This window comes from Camelus bactrianus, chromosome 20 (assembly GCF_048773025.1).
Source record: "Camelus bactrianus isolate YW-2024 breed Bactrian camel chromosome 20, ASM4877302v1, whole genome shotgun sequence".
In the NCBI taxonomy this organism is placed as follows: Eukaryota; Metazoa; Chordata; class Mammalia; order Artiodactyla; family Camelidae; genus Camelus; species Camelus bactrianus.
Window position 1 is genome coordinate 34,692,741 of NC_133558.1, and position 18,964 is coordinate 34,711,704.

Consider the following 18,964-nt stretch of genomic DNA (forward strand, 5'->3'; position numbering starts at 1 on the left):
TTGTTTTTAAAGGAGGCATTGGGGATTGATCCCAGGACCTTGCGCATGCTAAGCACACATTCTACTGCTAAGTTATACTCCCACCCCTCTTTCTTCCCATTGCTTTGAATCTCTTACAATATATATAAATTCAGCACTTAGATTTGGAAAAAAAAAAAAAAACACCATAAGCAAAATCAAGAGGCAAGCGATGGCCTAGGGGAAAAGTATTTACAATCTTGCTAATATGTGAAGAGCTCCCAAAACTTAAGGATGAAAAGAAAACAAATCCAACGGAAGAATGGGCAACATATAGGAACAGACAATTCACAGAGAAAAGAGACTCTGGCCCTGATACATTCCCAAGGATGCTCAGCCTCACTCGGGAGAGAAATGAATCAGAGCAGAAGAACGGCTCACACCTATCAGACTGGCCAAAACCCAAAACTTGACGGCGACTCTTGCTGGAGCCGGCGGGGCACAGGCTCTCTCACCCACCACTGGTGGGATGCAAAACGTACCACCTCTTCCAAAGGGCAGTTTGGCAATTTCCACTGAGATGACAAATGCATCGAACCTTCGATGTGGCAATTCCACTCCTGGGAATTTACTGTCTAGCCACACCTGCCACATTCAAACGGACACGTGTGTGTACACGGTTACGCACAGCAGCACGGTTTTTAATAATCAACTAACGGAAACAACCCAAGCAGTTTTCACCTCTGGGGGACTGGGTAAACAGACCAGAGATATAACACACAGTCATGACAAGGCGTGGCTGTGGACCCGGGCGTCAGCCTCCCTGGGCTGCTGCACCTGGACCGCAGGGCTGGTGCGTCAGAAACTCAGGTATGGCCTGGAATCCATGCTTAACATCCCCAGGCAATCCTGACGCATGCTAAGATGTGCTGATGTAATCAATAGGGCTGTTCTTAAAAATCTGGGAGAAATGAAGGGCAAGAACAGGTAACACTAACCAGGAGACATGAACGCAGAAAGGGAGTTGCTTTGGAAGAGGGTGTTGACCGTAGGGGCCGGAGCAGGTGGGGAAGGCTGTCTCGCGACCTGGGGGATGGTCGAGGCATGCACAGATGTAAAAGCCCATGCCGTGCCCTTAAGAATGTGAGTGCTGGGCGGTGGGGAGGGTACACCTCGATGCTGGGCATGCACGAGGTCCTGGGTTCCATCCCCAGTCCCTCCGTTACATAAAATAGATCAATAAACCTAATTACCCTCTCCCCAAAAAGATTAATTTAAAAAATAAATCAAAATTTAAAAAATTTGTTTTAAAGAATATGGTGCTTTGCTACTGTTGAAGCCACTGAGTCTGTGGTCCTTAATCACGGCAGCTCTAGCAAAGTAACACACTCACATTCACACCCTCCATCCCTCCCTCTCCCCCAGGCTGCCCAGAGAATTAAAGAATCTTCAGATACCATTTCAATCCTCTACTGGGTGATCTGTCATATATTTTCTCGAGTTTTATAGAAGGGACAAAGACAAGGAAAGGATATTTTTATGGTGTAAAAATGTAGCAAAAGAAAAAAAATGAAGAGATGTAGCAAAAATGAGAGCTGCATTAAAGAGAGTGTGGAAACAGGCGTGCGTAGCGTCTGCATGGTTTTCCTGGTGTACCATCCCTTTGTATAAGGCTACATAAACACCCCCCCCAACCCCCAAGGCCTTCAAGAAGGAAACGTTAACACTAACTCCTGATGCCGGCACACGCTCAGCCCCGCTGCAGTCACAAATGTGAGGCTTCTGCTCACAACTGGGCAGACAACGTGCAGCATGTGAAGACTGCCTACAGTGGCGGAAGGGCTGAACTTTTTTTTAATTCATTGAGAGCCAGAAAGAAGTAACAACTTCTCAAGATCACAGACCCCAAAAAAGTCTAAACAGCCTTTTTTGGTTTAAGTTGGATAAAAATAACAATGTCAACAATTGTTAAATTAAGGACAAAATTATTTCAGTAAGAACAGCTGAATAAGGGAAAAAAAAAACTATCCTGGCTAGACAGGAGAAGACAAGATTTGATCAGGAAAAATGGGACTGTGGCGGGCGGGGAGGTGGCAGGTCAAAGATGCTACGGGCTTGGGCTCCGGCCGCTGTTCCCCCCATCCCGGCTTCAGGCTGGTTAGCTATTAGCCCCAGCAACTCAGTGGTTCTTTCTTAAACCTCCAGAAGCTCCCCATGGGATACATTCTCTGGGCTGTAACAGGGAACTGGACAAAACCCAGTCTAGGCTGGAAGGGGACACCTCGGAGGTGCTGTGACACGGAGCTGACCCGCCGATGGTTTGTCCACCTTTCTGCATACCTGTTCTACTTAGATAATAAGTGCCAGGGTCTGAATGTTCGTGTCCTCCCAGAATGCACGTGTGGAAATCCCAACCCCCAAAGATGATGGTATTAGCAGATGGGGCCTCCGGGAGGTGTTTAAACCATGCGGATGGAACCCACAGGAGTGGAACTAGTGTCCTTCTTAAAAAGAGGCTCCAGAGAGCTTCCCGCCCCTCCCACCACGGGAGGACACAGCAAGAAGTCTGTGGCCCGGAAAAGAGTCCTCACCCGGCCAGGCTGCACCCTAATCTGGAATATCCAGCTTCCGAAAGTGGGAGGAATCAATTTCTGTTGTTCATAAGCACCCCCGTCTGCAGCATTTTGTTACAGTGGCTCGAAGAGACTAGGTTAAGAAGCAGTTTCTGCTTGCTGAAAAAAAACACAAGATCAAGTCCAGGGCTGGCACTAAGTCCGGGGTCAGAGGCTCCCCGTCTTCTTCAGATGCTGACCAGTAAGGTCAGGGCGCTGGTTTACTTTCTTATTCATACAGCCAGGACCTCAGGGCCAACGGGAATCTTGCTGGCTGTTTGGCCCAAGGGACCAGGATGGGGCCAGGTCTCTAACGTCCTAGTTGGGTCCCCGGGCCCATGCCCACCACCCCATGTGGCAAACCCAGCCTTCCCACAGCTTCCCTGGGCCCTGGTGCTGCACACGGTGTGAGCAGCCAGCCCCTCCCCGGCCCTCACTGGTGTATCCTTGGGGGTATCCATCAGCTCTCTCCCTTGGTGTCAAAGGACAGCACCAGGTGACGTGAGTCTCAAGTCCCCTGCAGCTGGACGGGCTACAGGTCCAGACTGGGGCACTCTCGTCCATAATCAAATCAGGTTTCCACCCCCAGAGCCACCGTCACCCAATTGTCTCCTTTCTTCTCGTCCCCCACAAGCTGATCTTACAAAGAGGGGCTCCGTTTGATATGTGACGCTAATTCTCCAAGTGCATGATACAAGCAGGAGGCAAGACTGACTCAGACCGGCGAGCAAGGGAACAGACACGTTCGGAGACCTGGACAAAGGCCTTGGGCTGGATGAGGCTCTGAAACCATCTGTCTGAGGCAGCTTTTATGAGCTGTATGTCTCATCCTGGAGGGGCTGGGAGAACAAGGGCCGTGCTATGGGGTGGGAGGGTCCCGGGCTTCTCACCTCCAGCTGTTAAATGCTAACAAGGCAGCTGGTGGCGATAAAACCACCCGGGGCCAACAGAGCAGGTCCTTGTCACCTCTGCTTACTGCAAAACCAACCCTCCTCTCGAAGGGGCCCCTCAGGCTCAGTCTTCTCGTCCTAGGGGTGCAGGAACCTCTGGGCACCTGCAACTCCCACCTGCACTGCCCTGCAAATGTGCCTGCGACTCCGGGGAGTGACAGCCTGAGCTCAAAACCAAATCCACCCAAAGACAGTACCCAGCTCTCAGACCAACAGTTACAGAAAAACCGAAACTGGACGAGAACAGAGAGATGCAAATGAGTTACCGGATTTAGGGGGTTTCTCTCTCTTAACTTTGGGGTTAGAGGCACAGGGTCATTTGAAAGCCTACCTAGAGCTTTCCACTCAGGGAACTTTGAGCCGGGCTTCAGGCACCTGAGGACCTCGTAAAAGCGAGGGTCTGACACAGCAGGTCTGCAGTGGGGCCTGGAGTTTGTGTTTCCAACAAGTTCCCAGGTGGTGCGGGTCTGTGGACAATTTGAGTAGGAAGCACTGAGGGGGTCCTCCGAGGGCTTCTGGTCTTCAGGAATGGCTGGGGTTGAGTGACCATCACCCTCAACTTGGCAGACGCAGATGGCGACCTGGATGCTAAGTGGTCTGCCTGAGACAACTCAGCAAGTCAGCGGCACAACTCAAAAGAACCTTGTAAATTTTAGCCTGTCTGGGGTCACCTGTTCCACACCCGAAGGGCAGCCAGCAGGCCTTGGGTCTGTCTGTCAGAAGAATCAAGCCTCTCTTCTTTGCTGACTTTTTAAAAAGTCTATATATTACCAGATATTTGTGGCCCTTTAATCAGAAAGACTCAGGGTGTCTAACGGTAAGACCAGACACGAACATTCGATTTCTCGCCAGAGCTGGGCTGGGTGTCTGGGTGCTGATATAATTCAGGATGGTCAGTTAAACGTGAATTCCAGATGAACAAAGAATATCATTTTCTAGAATAATTATGCCCCGTATATAATTTGAGATATACTTACATGAAAAAAAAAGTTTATCTGAAACTCCAATTTAACTGGTGGTCTTGGGTTTTTATTTGCTAAGCCGGGCAACCCTCGCAGGTGGGAATGAGGGACCAGGGATGCGGGGACAAGGACATCTCCTGTTTCGTCGCTACTGACCTTAAAGAAAACCACCAGGACACCGCACTCCCCGGGCTGCACGGCTTAGGACGGCAACTACTGTGCCCACCGCCTCTCTGAATGCATCTCTCTGAATGGAGCTTAATCTTCTTCTTATTATTATAAAGTGACAACATACAGTTAGGGTTGATGTTACAAGTTGAACTGTGTGCCCAGAAGATTCCTATCAAGTCCTAACCCCCAGCACCTCAGAAGGTGAGCTCATTTGGAGTTAGGCTCATTGCAGGTGTAACTGGTTAAGATGAGGTCACGGTGCGAACAGTATAGAAGTTTCTGAAAAGACTAAAGAGAGTTACCATGTGATCCAGCAACCCTACTCCTGGGCATATATCTGGAGAAAACTAATTCGAAAAATTCATGCACCCTAATGTTCATGGCAGCACTATTTACAATAGTCAAGACATGGAAACAACCTAAATGTCCACTGACAGATGACTGGATAAAGAAGATGTGGTATATTTATACAATGGAATATTACTCAGCCATAAAAAAGAATGAAATAATGCCATTTGCAGCAACACGGATGCACCTAGAGATAATCATACTGAGGGAAGTAAGTCAGACAAAAAAAATCATATGATATCATTTAACAGTGGAATCTGAAAAATGAACTTATTTACAAACCAGAAATAGTCTCACAGACATAGAAAACAAACTAATGGTTACCAAAGTGGGGGCAGGGATAAATTAGGAGTTCGGGATTAGCAGATACTAACTACTATAAAGAAAACAGGTAAACAACAAGGTCCTACTGTACAGCTCAGGGAACTACACTCAATATCTTGTAATAACCTATAATGGAAAAGGATATGAAAGAGAATAGAATTATGTATATGTATAACTGAATCGTTTTGCTGTACACCTGAAACATTGTAAATCAACTATACTTCAATAAAAAGATTAAAAAAAAAAGTTGAGGCCATAGCAGAGTAGAATGGAGCCTAATCCAACAAGACTGACGTCCTTATAGGAAGGGGAAGTGGACGCAGAGATTGCCACGTTCACAGAGTGGACACCGCGTGAAGAGGAGGCTTCCCCTGCCACGAGCCAAGGGGCCACAGAAGGTGGGAGAGAGGCCTGGAGCAGACCCTCCCCCAGAGCCTGCGGAGGGAGCGTGGCCCTGCCGACACCTTGATCTTGGATTTCTTTCTACAGGACATTACATTTCTGTGGTTTAAGCCACTCAGCTTGTAGCATGTTTATCACTGCAGCCCTACAGACACAGGCTGGGAGCTGAGAAGGATGCGGAGGGGAGGAGAGGGCACGAAAGGAAATAGGCAACAGGACTCATCCATGTCCCCACTGGCTGTTTTCTGCGGCATCTGAAAACCTCTGCCGAGGGAAGGCGAGGGGGCTGGGAACGGTGGACCACGAGGCATGCGGACAGTCACCGCTCTCCCACTACTCACATGCTAAACATCGACGTGAACAAGTTACATGCTACTTAAAGGAGAGACCTCGAAATCAGAAGTGACCCTGGTTATACAATCAGAAACGGCCCTCGAGAGATCTGGGGGGAGGGTTTTACATCTGCAACCTCAGGTGGCCGGCTGCTCTCACCTGTTCTGTCCCCACAAGAAGTCTGCGCTCCTCTGCCACCTGCAAACCCGACATTAGCACCCGGGGCAGGTGACAAAGGAGCACAAAACGTTAAGCAGCCTGGGGGAAGGGACAGCTCAGCAGTAGAGCACATGCTTAGCATGCATGAGGTCCTGGGCTCAATCCCCAGTACTTCCATTTAAAAAGAAAAAAAATTAAAATTAAATAAATAAACCTAATTACCTTCCTCGCCAAAACCACCAAAATTAAGCAAGCTATTCTGATTTCATTGTCTCTCTCGATGATTTGCTTGTCAGGTTCTGAACAGCCCCAGATGGCAAGATTTAAACACAATCTAGGCTATTCAGCCTAGATTTATCCTTTATCCTCTCTTCCTAAAGTGACTGAAACCCCTTCAAGTCAGGACAGATTTTAACATCCCATCACTGCTACCCAGGCCTTGTTCTGGCCTGGAGGAGGAGTCTAGGAACAGAATTCAATAGCCCCACACTGGAAAAAGCTGGAAAAACGCCAAACCTTGCTGGCTCCAATCACACTTCAGTGACTAGCATGTGCCAAGGTGTTGAGACCTTTGCACACGCTGACCCCTACGCCTGGAATGTTCTCCCTTCTGCCCTCTCCCTAACCCCCACCACCACCTGCACACACAGTTCAAATGTCAGTTTCCCAGAAACACCCTGTCGTCACCCTTTGATTTCTCCTTATCACACAGCCCTGTACAGTTCCTTCACCACCCTTAGCTGTAATTATTTACAGTTTGCTGTATATTATCTATTCCCTCCCTAATAAATGGTAAGCTCTCTGAGTCAGAGATCAGACGAGTTTTATAAACTACTTTATACTCCAGGCCTGGCACCCAGCAGGCCCACAAACACTTGTCTGGATTGACCAACTGATGTATTAGTTAAAACAAACAAGTGAGGGCGTGATGTGAGCAAGAACCTCCGCAACTCGGGGCCGGGGCCGGGGGGGGGGGTGGTCTTCCTGCTCAGAAGCTCCGGGCTCATCCCTGGAGTGTGGAGCCATCACTTCTCGTCCCTGCCGGCTGTGACAGGGGTGCTTTTAGGATATCCCTGTCTCCTGATCTCTCCAGGAAAGTTTCAAACTGAAAAAAAAAAACCAACCCTCTGATCACGATCTGGCTTTACATATAGGCCCTTCCTGTGATAACGGCACCCCTGCTCACACGCACTTGGACTGCTGCTGAATACTTTTTCTCGGTGATTAATAAAGCAGCGCTGGGCTGTGATCCGGAATCCCCTCTAAAGTGACCTCAGGGAGAAATGTCAGGAAAATACGGCACAACTTCCAACAGCGGGATAGCTCTTTATGAATTAATAAACTAGCATTTAGTGGGGACGGTATAGCTCAAGTGGTAGAGCGCATTATTAGCATGTGCAAGGTCCTGGGTTCAATCCCAGTACCTCCTCCAAATATAAATAAATAAATAAACCTAATTACCTCCCCCTCATGAAAACAAACAAAAAACTAGCATTCTAGAAAGAGAAAGACAAATACCATATGATATCACTCATATGTGGAATCTAAAAAGAAAAAGAGAGACAAATGAACTTACTCAGAAAACAGAAACAGACTCACAGATACGGAAAACTTATGGTTACCAAAGGGGATGGGAGAGAGGGATAAATTGGGAGTTCGGGATTTGCAGAGCCTAACTACCACGTATAAAATAAACAACAAGGTCCTACTGTACAGCACAGGGAACTATATTCAATATCTTGTAGTAACCTATGATGAAAATGAATATGAAAAGGAATATATGTATGCATAACTGAATCACTTTACTGTACACCAGAAACTAACAACATTGTAAATCAACTATACTTCCATTTAAAAAAACTGGCATTCTGACATTCAAAAAAAAGAAGCCCATGCATTTTACATTTACAAAAAAACAGGATTTATGGGCCGTAAGAATTAGATGACTGAGGGTATTTCGGCAAAACATATATAAGACTTTAAAACGTACGTACTACTTGATCCACAAATTCCAGGGATAGGAATCTATCCTAAGAAAATAATCCTGAACGCAGGTAGTCACAAGAATGTTTACCGTAGCACAGTAAGAGCTGGAAACTTAAATATCCAATAATACGGGGCTGAATGAATAACTGTGGTAACCCCTAGCAAGAAATTCTCTGTAGCTTTTCAAAATGTCTTATTGAAAGAAATGAGTGACACAGAAAGAAGGTTCAGCCTGTGCTAATGGCTAAAAAAAAGGTGGGTTTATGAATCAATATTGCAAACATTAACTGTAGTTTTTGGATGGTGGGGTCATGCGTGATTTGTATCTTCTTATGTTTAACTGTATTTTATAAACTTCCTCTGAGAATCATAAATGTACTGTGGGAAATGTCTATTTAGAAACAAATTTTCACCAGTCACAAAAGGACAAATACGGTACGACTCTACTTGGATAAGGCCCTAGAAGAATCAAACTGATAGGGACAGAAAGCAGAATGGTGGTTGCCAGGGGATGCGGCAGGGGAGAGTGGGGCGCTCTTGTTTAACAGGTACAGACTTCGGTTTTGCAGGATGAAAAGGGTTCCAGAGATGGTGGTGGTGAGGGCAGAACAACCGTGTGGATGCGCTCACTGCCACTTAGAAACGGCTAAGGTGGCAAATTACATGTTAAGTGTATTTCACCACCATTTAAAAAAAAAAAAAAACCCTCTAAATCATAAGTACAGCTGGGTCTAGAGGTGTCCGAGCTATGAGGATTTTCAAGAGACGGGGTAGAGAAGGCCGAGTTTGACCTTGGACCGCACGGCATCGAGCAAGGCAGTCTGAGGATCCCCCAGGTGGGCTGGCTCCGGACTAAGGCGCCGGCCATGGCGTTTCCTGTCTCTTCTTTCTCGAGTGTGGAGTTTCCTCCCTCTCCTGCAAGCATCCCTCACTTTGATTCTGGATGAGTTGGCTGCTCCAGAGGTTTAACTCCCCGCTGAGGTTGGCTACAAGGACTGCAGGGGCAGGTGAGCCTAGGAGAGGCTCCAGCCACATCTTGCAGAGGCCGTGGGGTTAGGGATGTGCCCTCAGTGTCCCCCAGCGATGGAGCCAGGCCAAGGGAGGAATCTGACCTCCAAGTCCAGACAACTCGCCTCTCAACTGAAGGACGAAGAAGGGACTGGACTCACCAGGAGGACACGGGTGCCCTGCGGCTGAGACGGTGCCATGCCCGGTCCCTGGTGGTGGACCCGAGAACCCCAAGCTGGCAGAGCCTCGGGCCTTGGGCTGCACGTGGCCCACAGCTGCATCTTAACAGCCACACGGGGTTGGACACTGAGTCTCAGTATCTAAAAAGACCACACACGTACACAGGAAAAGGAAGCTTCCCCACACCTCCGGGGCCCACGGGGCCCGGGAAAGACAGGAGCCAGTGTTTTCCTACCTGCTGTAGGCACGCTGATGTTATACTGAGGTAAAATAAATAGGAAGGCAGTCTTGGCGGTGACCTGTGAAATAAAGGGAGAAAGTTCCAGGTTAGCTTCTTGGCCACATCGAAAGAAACAAGCAAAGCCTGCTACCAGCCCAGGGGCCCCCGCCTTTCACATCTCAGACCCACAGGCCTCTCCAGTGACGGGTTTTACCTAAAGCGGAGTTAGCACCGTTTGTTTGGTTTGGTTTTTCCCATTTTTTTAAATGACATCCCTCCCAATACCTGCACTAAAAACAAACAGAACAACAGGAGGCCCTGGATGGCATCCAATCCTGTACCCACTGCAGATGGAACGCAACAAGGTGTGCTCGGCTGGCCGAGAGCTCACAGGCCGAAGGTACAGACCTGCCTGCCGTGCACTCATTCACTCGCTCATCCATTCAAGTATTTATCAAGCTAGGTCTAGGTACCCAGCACTGGGGAAGGCAGAAACGAATGGAAGATGAGGCCCCAGCCTTCTGGGGGTTTCCAGAACCCAGGACCTGCCTGAGGTTCCCCAGCCCTGCTGGCCAACCGCACAGTGGGCAGAGGCCCCAAAAGTCGAACTCCGAGCTTCAGAAACAGAGAATTCCAGCTGCTCATTTCACATCTGCCCGACCGTGAGGTGAGGGCAAGACACAACACCCTACTCTGCTGGTTTCTCTATTCCGAAAGCTGCCTTGAAAGTCTTGATTGTGCTGTGAAAAAAACTGTGGTTGTCACCTGGTTATTAACAGCCAACTCAGTCCTGCAAATTAGCCGCAGGACAGAGACGGAACATGAGGATTCGAAGCTTGGACCCCGGCACCAAGTGCTCTGGCTCAGGCGCTGCCTCTGCCCTTTGCTGGCCCTGCAACCATGAGCAGTGATCTGACATCTTGAGCCTCATGTCCCGTATCCCTAAAAGCCATATCTGTGGTCCCCCAGCTGGTCTGGGTGGCGCTGGCCCACTGTTCGCCTTGTTTAAAGCTCCCCAGATGTTTCCCCTGATGTGCAGCTGGGGCTGAGAAGCACCTCCAGACGGTTCTGGAGCAGGTGCAGGGGGCAAGTTGGGGGCGGCCCCCAGGGACTCCTCATCAGCAGAGTTACCGGTTCTTCTCTAAACAAAAAGGCATGAAGGATGCACTGCGGGTGTGAGGGAAACACATGGGGACACGGCAAATACAGCAGGGAAACGAGTGAATGACGTGTCCCAGCCCCTCCACAGTGGCCTCCTGATGCGCCCAGAGGGAGGCTGCTGTCCTGGGTCTACCCTGTCTGTTAGGGAGCCGAACTCTCCCCGTGACAAGACCGTTCCTCTCCAGCGGCTGTCGTGTGCTCCTCGTGCAGCAATGCCCGAGCCTTCTCGTGTGTTCCTGCTGTTGTCTGGGACGTGGTCTGTCAGGCTTGCAGGAAAAAGTCCAATGACAGACAGAAAACAAACCCATGGTTGCCACAGGGGCAAGGGCTGGGAGGGGGATACATTAGAGGAGTTTGGGATTAGCAGATACAAACTACTATATATAAAATAGATAAACAAGGCCCTACTGTGTAGCACAGGGAACTACATTCAATAGCTTATAATACCCTACAATGGAAAAGAACATGAAAAAGAATATGAATACACACACACACACACACACACACACACACGTATAACTGAATCACTATGCTGTACACCTAAAAGTAACACATTGTAAATCAACAATACTTCAAAAAAAGAAAAAAAAAAAGCCCAAGGAGACTAGTGTGAGAAGGCGCCCTGGAAACACAAAGCCCTGTCCAATGCACCCCAAAACCTAACTCAAGACCTTTTTCAGGGGGCTCCCAACCTCCCTGCAGCCCCATGGCTTGAATGGCATTAGAACAGACAGACCTCGTGCTGCCCACTACTTCATTCTGGGGGTGTCAGCCCCTCTCACTCTGTATCCTACTTCGATAACTTCCCTCACCCAAAACCCCAAATCCTATAGACCAGCATCTCACTCGTCCTCCACAACCCAGCTTAACCGTAACCCTGAGTGCCGGCAGGCTGCGCCTTCTTCCACTCCGAACTGCACTGTCTACTCCCGCGTTCTCCCCTCAGGGTCACTCCTTGAAGGTGGGCCTCGCACCCCGTTCAAGTAACTAATCTAGATGCAAAATCGAAAGCCGAGTCTGGGCTGGCCTTCCCTCACCCGTATCTGTCCTTGTTCTCCAGTGGAGCCGCCCTAGCGCCGTTATCCAGCTGTCCTCTCTCACCCATCCGTCACCCACCAGCCTTCCTCAGCACCTGTCCAGCCGCTCACACCGCACCCACGTCCGGAAGCCCCAGCACCCACACCCCAGCCTGATCTCTCCTCGCCTGAACTCCGCCAGCATTCGCCATCCTGGGCCCACCGCCTAACTCCACACTGTGCGCCACAACTCCTTGGAAGACCAACCTTGTCTTCTGGGGCTGACATCCCCTTGGGGGAAGATGAGAGGAAGGTGGGGGAAATAGGAGAAACGCAGGAGGGCAGAAGAAAATGTTTACCAAACGCTGTGCCCCACTCGCTCAGGGTACAATCCTTCAGTTTCATTCCCTCGTCTTTTAAGCTGGTGGGCTGGAGTGGACCCCCGTGAGGTTTGGGCTGACCAGTACCCCTTCCTGCCTTCCCAAGGGCACCAGGATTTCCTGAGGAGACACCTCTCCCCAGCCATGTGGGGGGGGGGGGACCGCTCTGGTGACCACTGTCCTCCTGGGAGGATAAAGGGGCCAGACCTTCTCCCAGCCCGTCAGACACCCTCTCCTGGGCAGGAATGGAGAGAGAGCTGGTCAGTGCCATGTGCCTGCCGGACTCTTCTGCTGGGTTCCCGCAGCCCTGCCCCAGAGCACAGACCCTCATCAGCTGTACGAACCCCCAGATGGCCTCCTGAAGGTGGCCAGAGTCCCTTCCTAAGATACATCAGAATCCCACACGTAGAGCACTGGGGTCCAGCCGCGGCTGCACAGTGAAGTCCCTGGGGGAGCTTCTAGACTCTCAACACCTGGGCTGCCCCCAGCCAATTATCCCCACCCTCCAGAACACCGGGCCCCCCAGGGCCGCCCACACACAGCCCCTCGCGGGAGGGGGGGAGCTCTAAAAGCCAGACGTTCACCCTATGTTCTTGGTTTTCCTCCCTCTCCCCAGCCCGAGTCCCGTCTCTCTCCACAGGTTTGGGGCCAGTTCTCTGAGAGCTCTTCCTATGCACGTATCCACTTGGAATTCACTCCGTGTTACTTCTGCCATTGTAACTTGGGACTGCGTTTATATCACTTGACACGAGGGGTTAAAGAGTGAAAAAATTATAAAAGGGCTGCCACTTACTAAATACTATTTAAATCATTTTTTTAAACTCTGTTAATCAAATAGTTGTAGCAGGAACACACAGACCAAGGCACAAATCTGTTCAGTGAAACTGAAACAGTGACATGGGAAACATGCAGCTCAACCTGTCGTTTACTAACATCCACGCAGAGGGGAGTGGCTATAAATTAAAGCTTCCTCATCTCCACTAGAACTCCTCACTAGCATTTCCTACAAGGTTGCCCCTAATGTTTACCACCGACAAACTCAGCCACTCAGGCTCCCCGTGAGAGTGGACACTTTTTGAGAGTGGATGGACTTTTTCTTTAACATCTTTCTTTTAATCGAAAAAAAAGTTTAGAGAACAGCAGTTCATAAGGGCACAGACAAATCAACAGGGGCATACTAGTGGAAGACGGACGAGACAAAACTAAAAATGCCACTGGCTTCTTTAATTGCTTAAGAGCCCAACATGTAACAGGCAGAAAGTCTGTTTTAAACAGATTGAAAAGCTGTGTTTTTGTCTCAGTTTGCCCCAAGTTCGGTATATACACACCCACAAAAATGGTGTGGGAAGGGATGCCATCCTACACTAGAAGCTGCATCCTGAACTGGGGGGACAGCTGTTGAAACAGGAGTTAACACAATAGAGCAGGAGATTCTAAATGCTAAAAGCATAATCCCACTTTTTTCAGGGAAGGCAGACGTCTGGTGCACAGGCTGGACAGATGCTCTTGGCCTGGTCCACAGTATCCAGTCAACTCTTGTGACTCACAGTTGTCCTGCTCCGGGAAGTCACCGCTGAGTTCTAGTGACACCAGACCACTGCTCCAACAGGAATACGGAGTTCAGGTCCGACGGGCCCCTGGTGGTCACAATATTTCCATCAACCGATCCAGGTGGAACCTTAGTTTATGCGTGTTCTTGCTGAAAGACGCTGTATGAAACAGACACGGCTGACACGTGAACACTCGAGCTCAGGGCTGAAGGACACACCTGTGTTCTCTGCCAGGCCAGCCACGGCCGCCCTGCGCTCTGGGTCACGGCGCCCCAGCATCACGCATGAAGGCCAACTGATGCAGCCAAGTCACCAACAGAAAGCACAAAGGTGCACGAACGTGGCACTAAGCAGACAAGGCCACTTGCTCACGGCAGGAGCTGGAAGGAGGGGCAGAGTGCCTGTCACTGGTTCAGCTGGGGACACGCTCATCAGGGGAGCCAAACATCCCACTGCCCAGAGCATGTCCACAAACAACTGCAAAACAGCCAAGAGGTCGGGGTTCTGGGGTTGTGAGCAGCAGCAGTGCAGACCCGACACGTGGGAGGAGTGGGGTCATCTGTCTCGGGGCAAACCTAAACAAAGGCCAACAAGGGCTGGGGGCTTTTGTTTTGTAGCCTTTACTGGGGTATCATTTATGCACCATAAGGTTCACCCTTTGTAAGTACACACAGCTTTATGGGGTTTACCTTTCCTTGGTGTTAAATTCTCCCTTTATTGCAATGAAAGTTCTAGGAAAGAGAGGATCTTACACATCTTGATTATCTTCGATCCACTGCCTGTAACAGTGCCTAGAACAGCCTGCATTCAGCAGGGGCTTGTTAAATGAATACACGAGGAAGTAGGGGAGCCCGCACTGTGCTGTTGCCTGGCCCTCAGCTTGTCCTCTGCCCTCCCTGATCCCCTGGGCGTGTACTCCCTCTCCCCCTGGGGCCCGTCCCAGTGCCGGGCACGTCGCAGGTCCCTCATGAATGCCTACTTGATGAGCTAATGCCGCAAGCAGCTATAAACCACAGATGAAGGTTTAACAAATGCTTTCGGAACATGATTCCAAGAGGACAGGATCTGGGACCCTGATGAAGGCAAACATTCGAGATTCCAGTAGTTTTCCACCCCGACCCCCTGGTCGCAGCAGCAGGAACCAGTTCAAATCGTGCACCTTCCTTTGCAGGCTGGCACGCCTGCTCCCGAGTTACCACATCTCAGCGAGAAGACGTCTGTTCCCATTTTACAGACGAAGAAACTAAGCTTGGGGCACGGAGAGGCCCCTACCTGGACCTCACAAATGTATTCAATTTGATTCTTTAACAATGTGTTCCAAGAAACAAATGTATGACAGAGTACGGCACATAAAACAGAATGGTGACATAAAATAGAAGCAGGAGAGGACCAAAAAATACATACTGAAGGCAAAGAGGAGCAGCAGGGAATGAGGCTGATTCACAAAAATGCATTCTAGGAAGTCGGACTCATTGGCTAACGGCAGCCAGAAACTCGGCTTTAATTTTTCCGAAGCCATCAGAAGAAGGAAAGTGTGATGGGCTCCTGGATTCACCTCATCCATTAAAAAAAAGAAAGAAAAAAGACTGCCCCCCTCACCCCTAAAAAGCAACTCTGCCTCTCCAGCACGAAAACCGACTCTCTGTGCTTGACAAGGTCCTCTGGCACCCCCAAACTTCACTCCATGCCTCCCCCAACCTCCAACCGGGGGCCAAACGGCCACCAAGCCCCATCTGCCAGCGCGGGTTGGGTTCGTGTAGCTCAGAGGGCTGAGGAATGGGGGCCTATAAAAAATGTCATTCCAATGACTTCCCATCCCTCTAAGGCTGTTTATAGGAAACACTATTGAGTTTAATAGCAGTTTAAAGGCCAGACTCAGGGGTGAAAGGTTAAAAGTGAAAACACGCTAATATGCTAATGCAAAGGTGAACACTCAATTATGTGGGAGGGGCCACCCCCCCCACACACACACACACAGAGGAAGCCTTGCTCAACTTTAAACTCAAGCAGGGCACCAAGCACAAAGGCTGTGACACTGAACACGCTCCTGTAGCCACAACAAAACCAAAACCATTCCACATGCCGTGTTCTACTAGGGACACACGAAACTGAGCTCTCAGCTGCAGCCAGACCAAGGATGTCGGTAAAACAGCTACTTCCAGCAAAGCGTAATGGACTGGGTGGGATTCCAGCCCCCGTTCCCTGGGGGGCAGCTGGGTGACCTCAGGCCAGGCATCACACGTCTCTGGATGCCAGTCTCCTCATCCATCATCGACAACAATAATGGTGGCGGATGTCACCAAGTGCTCACTCAGCGCCAGGCACGGTTCTCAGCGCTTCACAGAAATTATTTCCTGTAATCCCCACACAACCCTACGAGGCAGACACTAGTAACACCCCCACTTTATAGACAGGCATGAGAAGGATCAGGCCAACTGAGGTGGCCCTCAGAATGGATGTCCTTAAAGATCCTCTCCACCCTCAACTCCAAAAGGCTGGTTCCAGATTTCCTGGTTCCACTTACGTCAACGCCAAAAACACAGCCTCACGCTTACAACTTGCTGAGAGGTCTTCCCAAAAGTTTAAAATCTGTTACTGCTTCTACATCTCATGAAGACACAGTCTGGGTGTCATCTGTATCTGACCAAGCGAGAAAGCCAGGACTCCCAAGTCAACCCTGCCAGCCCCAGACACCGGGCACACCTTGGCTCCCCAGGACCCCCTCTGCTCTCTGTTCACTGTCCGCTCACACCTGGGCACCAAAGGTAAGAATGAGGAGAGGCAATGAGAGCAGATGGGATGATACCATGTCTTTCCCTGTGGACAGCATTCGACACTTTGGTTGGGTTTATTCTGTTTATTTCTTGGCCCTCAGAAGGGGCTGCATTGGAAGATGGGCCACCAAGGACAAGGGAGGGGAGGGGGCCCCATGTTCACAGAGCAGCCCTGCTCCAAACCGCTCTGTGCCATCAACACCGCCTCACCCACCTCAGGGCTGAAACATGGAGTCCACGCGGCTGACCCGCAGCCCCCCACGTCTTCCTCTCAGGAGCGCAGGTAGGGCCAGGGGACCGTCCCCTCTCCCAGCCCTGCTGCTCTATGAAGCCGAACGATCTCCACTCAGAATTTCCCAAAATTGATTTTGCATCTTTCTGCCAAGGCAGTGGATAGGAAAATTTCAGTCAGACAGGAAAACCTTTGAAAGTCATGCCTAATTGGTGAGGAAGGTTTTTTTTTCTTTCTTTCTTTCTTTTTCTTTTTTTTTTTTTTGAAATAAAAGAGTCTTTTAGGCCTTCTCTCCCGGAGTGTTTGCTTCCTGAGTCCAGCTGGTCACCTGCATGCACGTTTTTACAGCCGGGACGCGATGTCCGCAGTTTGCAGCTCACTCTGTCCCTCAAGAAAAGGCAGATACAGCTGAGACAAAGATGCTTTTCACGCTTGCTTCCCAAAATTCCCCGTCTGGATGGCCAGAGGCTGGCGGGGAGGGCCGAGGGCCTGCAACCAGGGGCAGGGTTCTGACAGTGCCTTCTGTGTGGCTTTTAGCAACGCCTGGAGATTCGGTTTTCTCACTTGAAAAACTGCCTTGACATAAGAACTAGGCAAAGCAGCCCAATGTTCATAGCAGCACTATTTACAATAGCCAAGATATGAAGCAACTTAAGTGTCTGCCAACAGATGACTGGATAAAGAAGATACGGTATGTGTGTACACGTACACACACACACACACACACACACACACACACACACACACAATGGAATATTACTCAGCCAATGGAATATTATTCAGTACAAAGGAAAGAAATAATACCATTTGAAGCAACATGGATGGACCTGGAAATTATCATACTAAGTGAAGTAAGCCAGACAGAGACAAATATCATTATGATATCACTTACATGTGGAATCTAAAAAAGTGACACGAAGGAACTTATTTACAAAACAGAAACAGACTCAAAGACATAGAAAACAAACTGATGGTTACCAAAGAACAAAGAAGGTGAGGGAGGGAGAAATTAGGAGTCTGGGATTTGCAGATATAAACTATCATATATAAAACAGATAACCAACAAAGACCTACTGTATAGCACAGGGAACTGTACTCAACATCTTGTAATAACCTGTAACATTATAAAGAATATATATATATATGTATAACTGAATCATGATGCTGGACACCAGAAACTGACACAACATTGTAAATCAACCATACTTCAGTCAAAAAAAAAAAAAAAAAAAAAAAAAGAATAAGGCAAAGCTACTCAAACACTCAACGGATCCTCTACAAGCTCGTGTTCACCAGGCTGAGCAGACTCACTATTAACAGTCTTGATCGCAGTTTCATAGTGGATTCAAAAATGACAATGTATATTTATGAGAAGAACCCATCACTGGAACAGCCAGGATGAAGTACTATTACCTGCTTTAGCATATTTATCGGCTCCAAGGTCTAAACTTTATACTGGGATCAAGAGGAATTTAGAAAGGGTCACATACAGAGTTTTAAAAATCCCTGAGGTTGAGCTTTTAAACAAGATACATACGAAGACTTAACTGGAAATTAATAATTAAGTACTGAAAAAACAGGAGGCGGTCGAGGGACAGCTGTTTCCCACTTCCTTCACAGCCACGACTTCATTAGGACTTTATGAACATTGCATACGTATGCAACCTATGCTTGTAAAAGTTGAACTTGACCCACTACGTGCCTTACAGAGAGCCTTAGATAAAATACATACATCCCATGTAATAAATATATTTTTTTCTCTGGAGGCTTTTATATATATAAACATATACTCACTCTCATCTGCTCCCTCAAAGAAGAGCCATGGTCCATATTTCAAATACTCTGACTTGGTTATACACCTCACTCCCCTTCACCCTCAACCCCAGCAGCCTTCCCTGTATCTGATGGCTCAGCATAACCAGAAACCATGCCTCATGGAAGTGAGATGCCAAATAAAAATAAAGAAATGCTTGGTCATTAAAAATAATAATAATAAAATAAAGAAGGGCTCACACAAAATACCCTTTTAGAGTATAAGTATTCTTATATTTATATAAGAGTTCAGATTCTCCATGGATTATTCCTCAAGCATACACATTGGTGAGGACAAAATCTCTTTACTTTTGGCCAAAAGCCACCTGGTCAGATGCAATATCATCTTTAAAATAAGTGAAAAATGAACACAGAAAAAAGGAAGGGTTTTTGGAGCGTAGAATTTTAGGCTCTGGGTAAATTGGG

The 18,964-nt window shown here is 48.7% G+C and overlaps 1 protein-coding gene across 1 annotated transcript in view; it reads right to left on the reverse strand.

The window, feature by feature from the left end:
• TRAM2 (translocation associated membrane protein 2) overlaps positions 1–18,964 on the reverse strand; it is a 72,656-nt gene that overhangs the window by 24,445 nt on the left and 29,247 nt on the right. Inside the window, exon 2 of the mRNA XM_074348910.1 lies at positions 9,629–9,692. Coding sequence (XP_074205011.1) covers positions 9,629–9,692 — 64 coding nt within the window. The remainder of the gene's footprint in view (positions 1–9,628; positions 9,693–18,964) is intronic.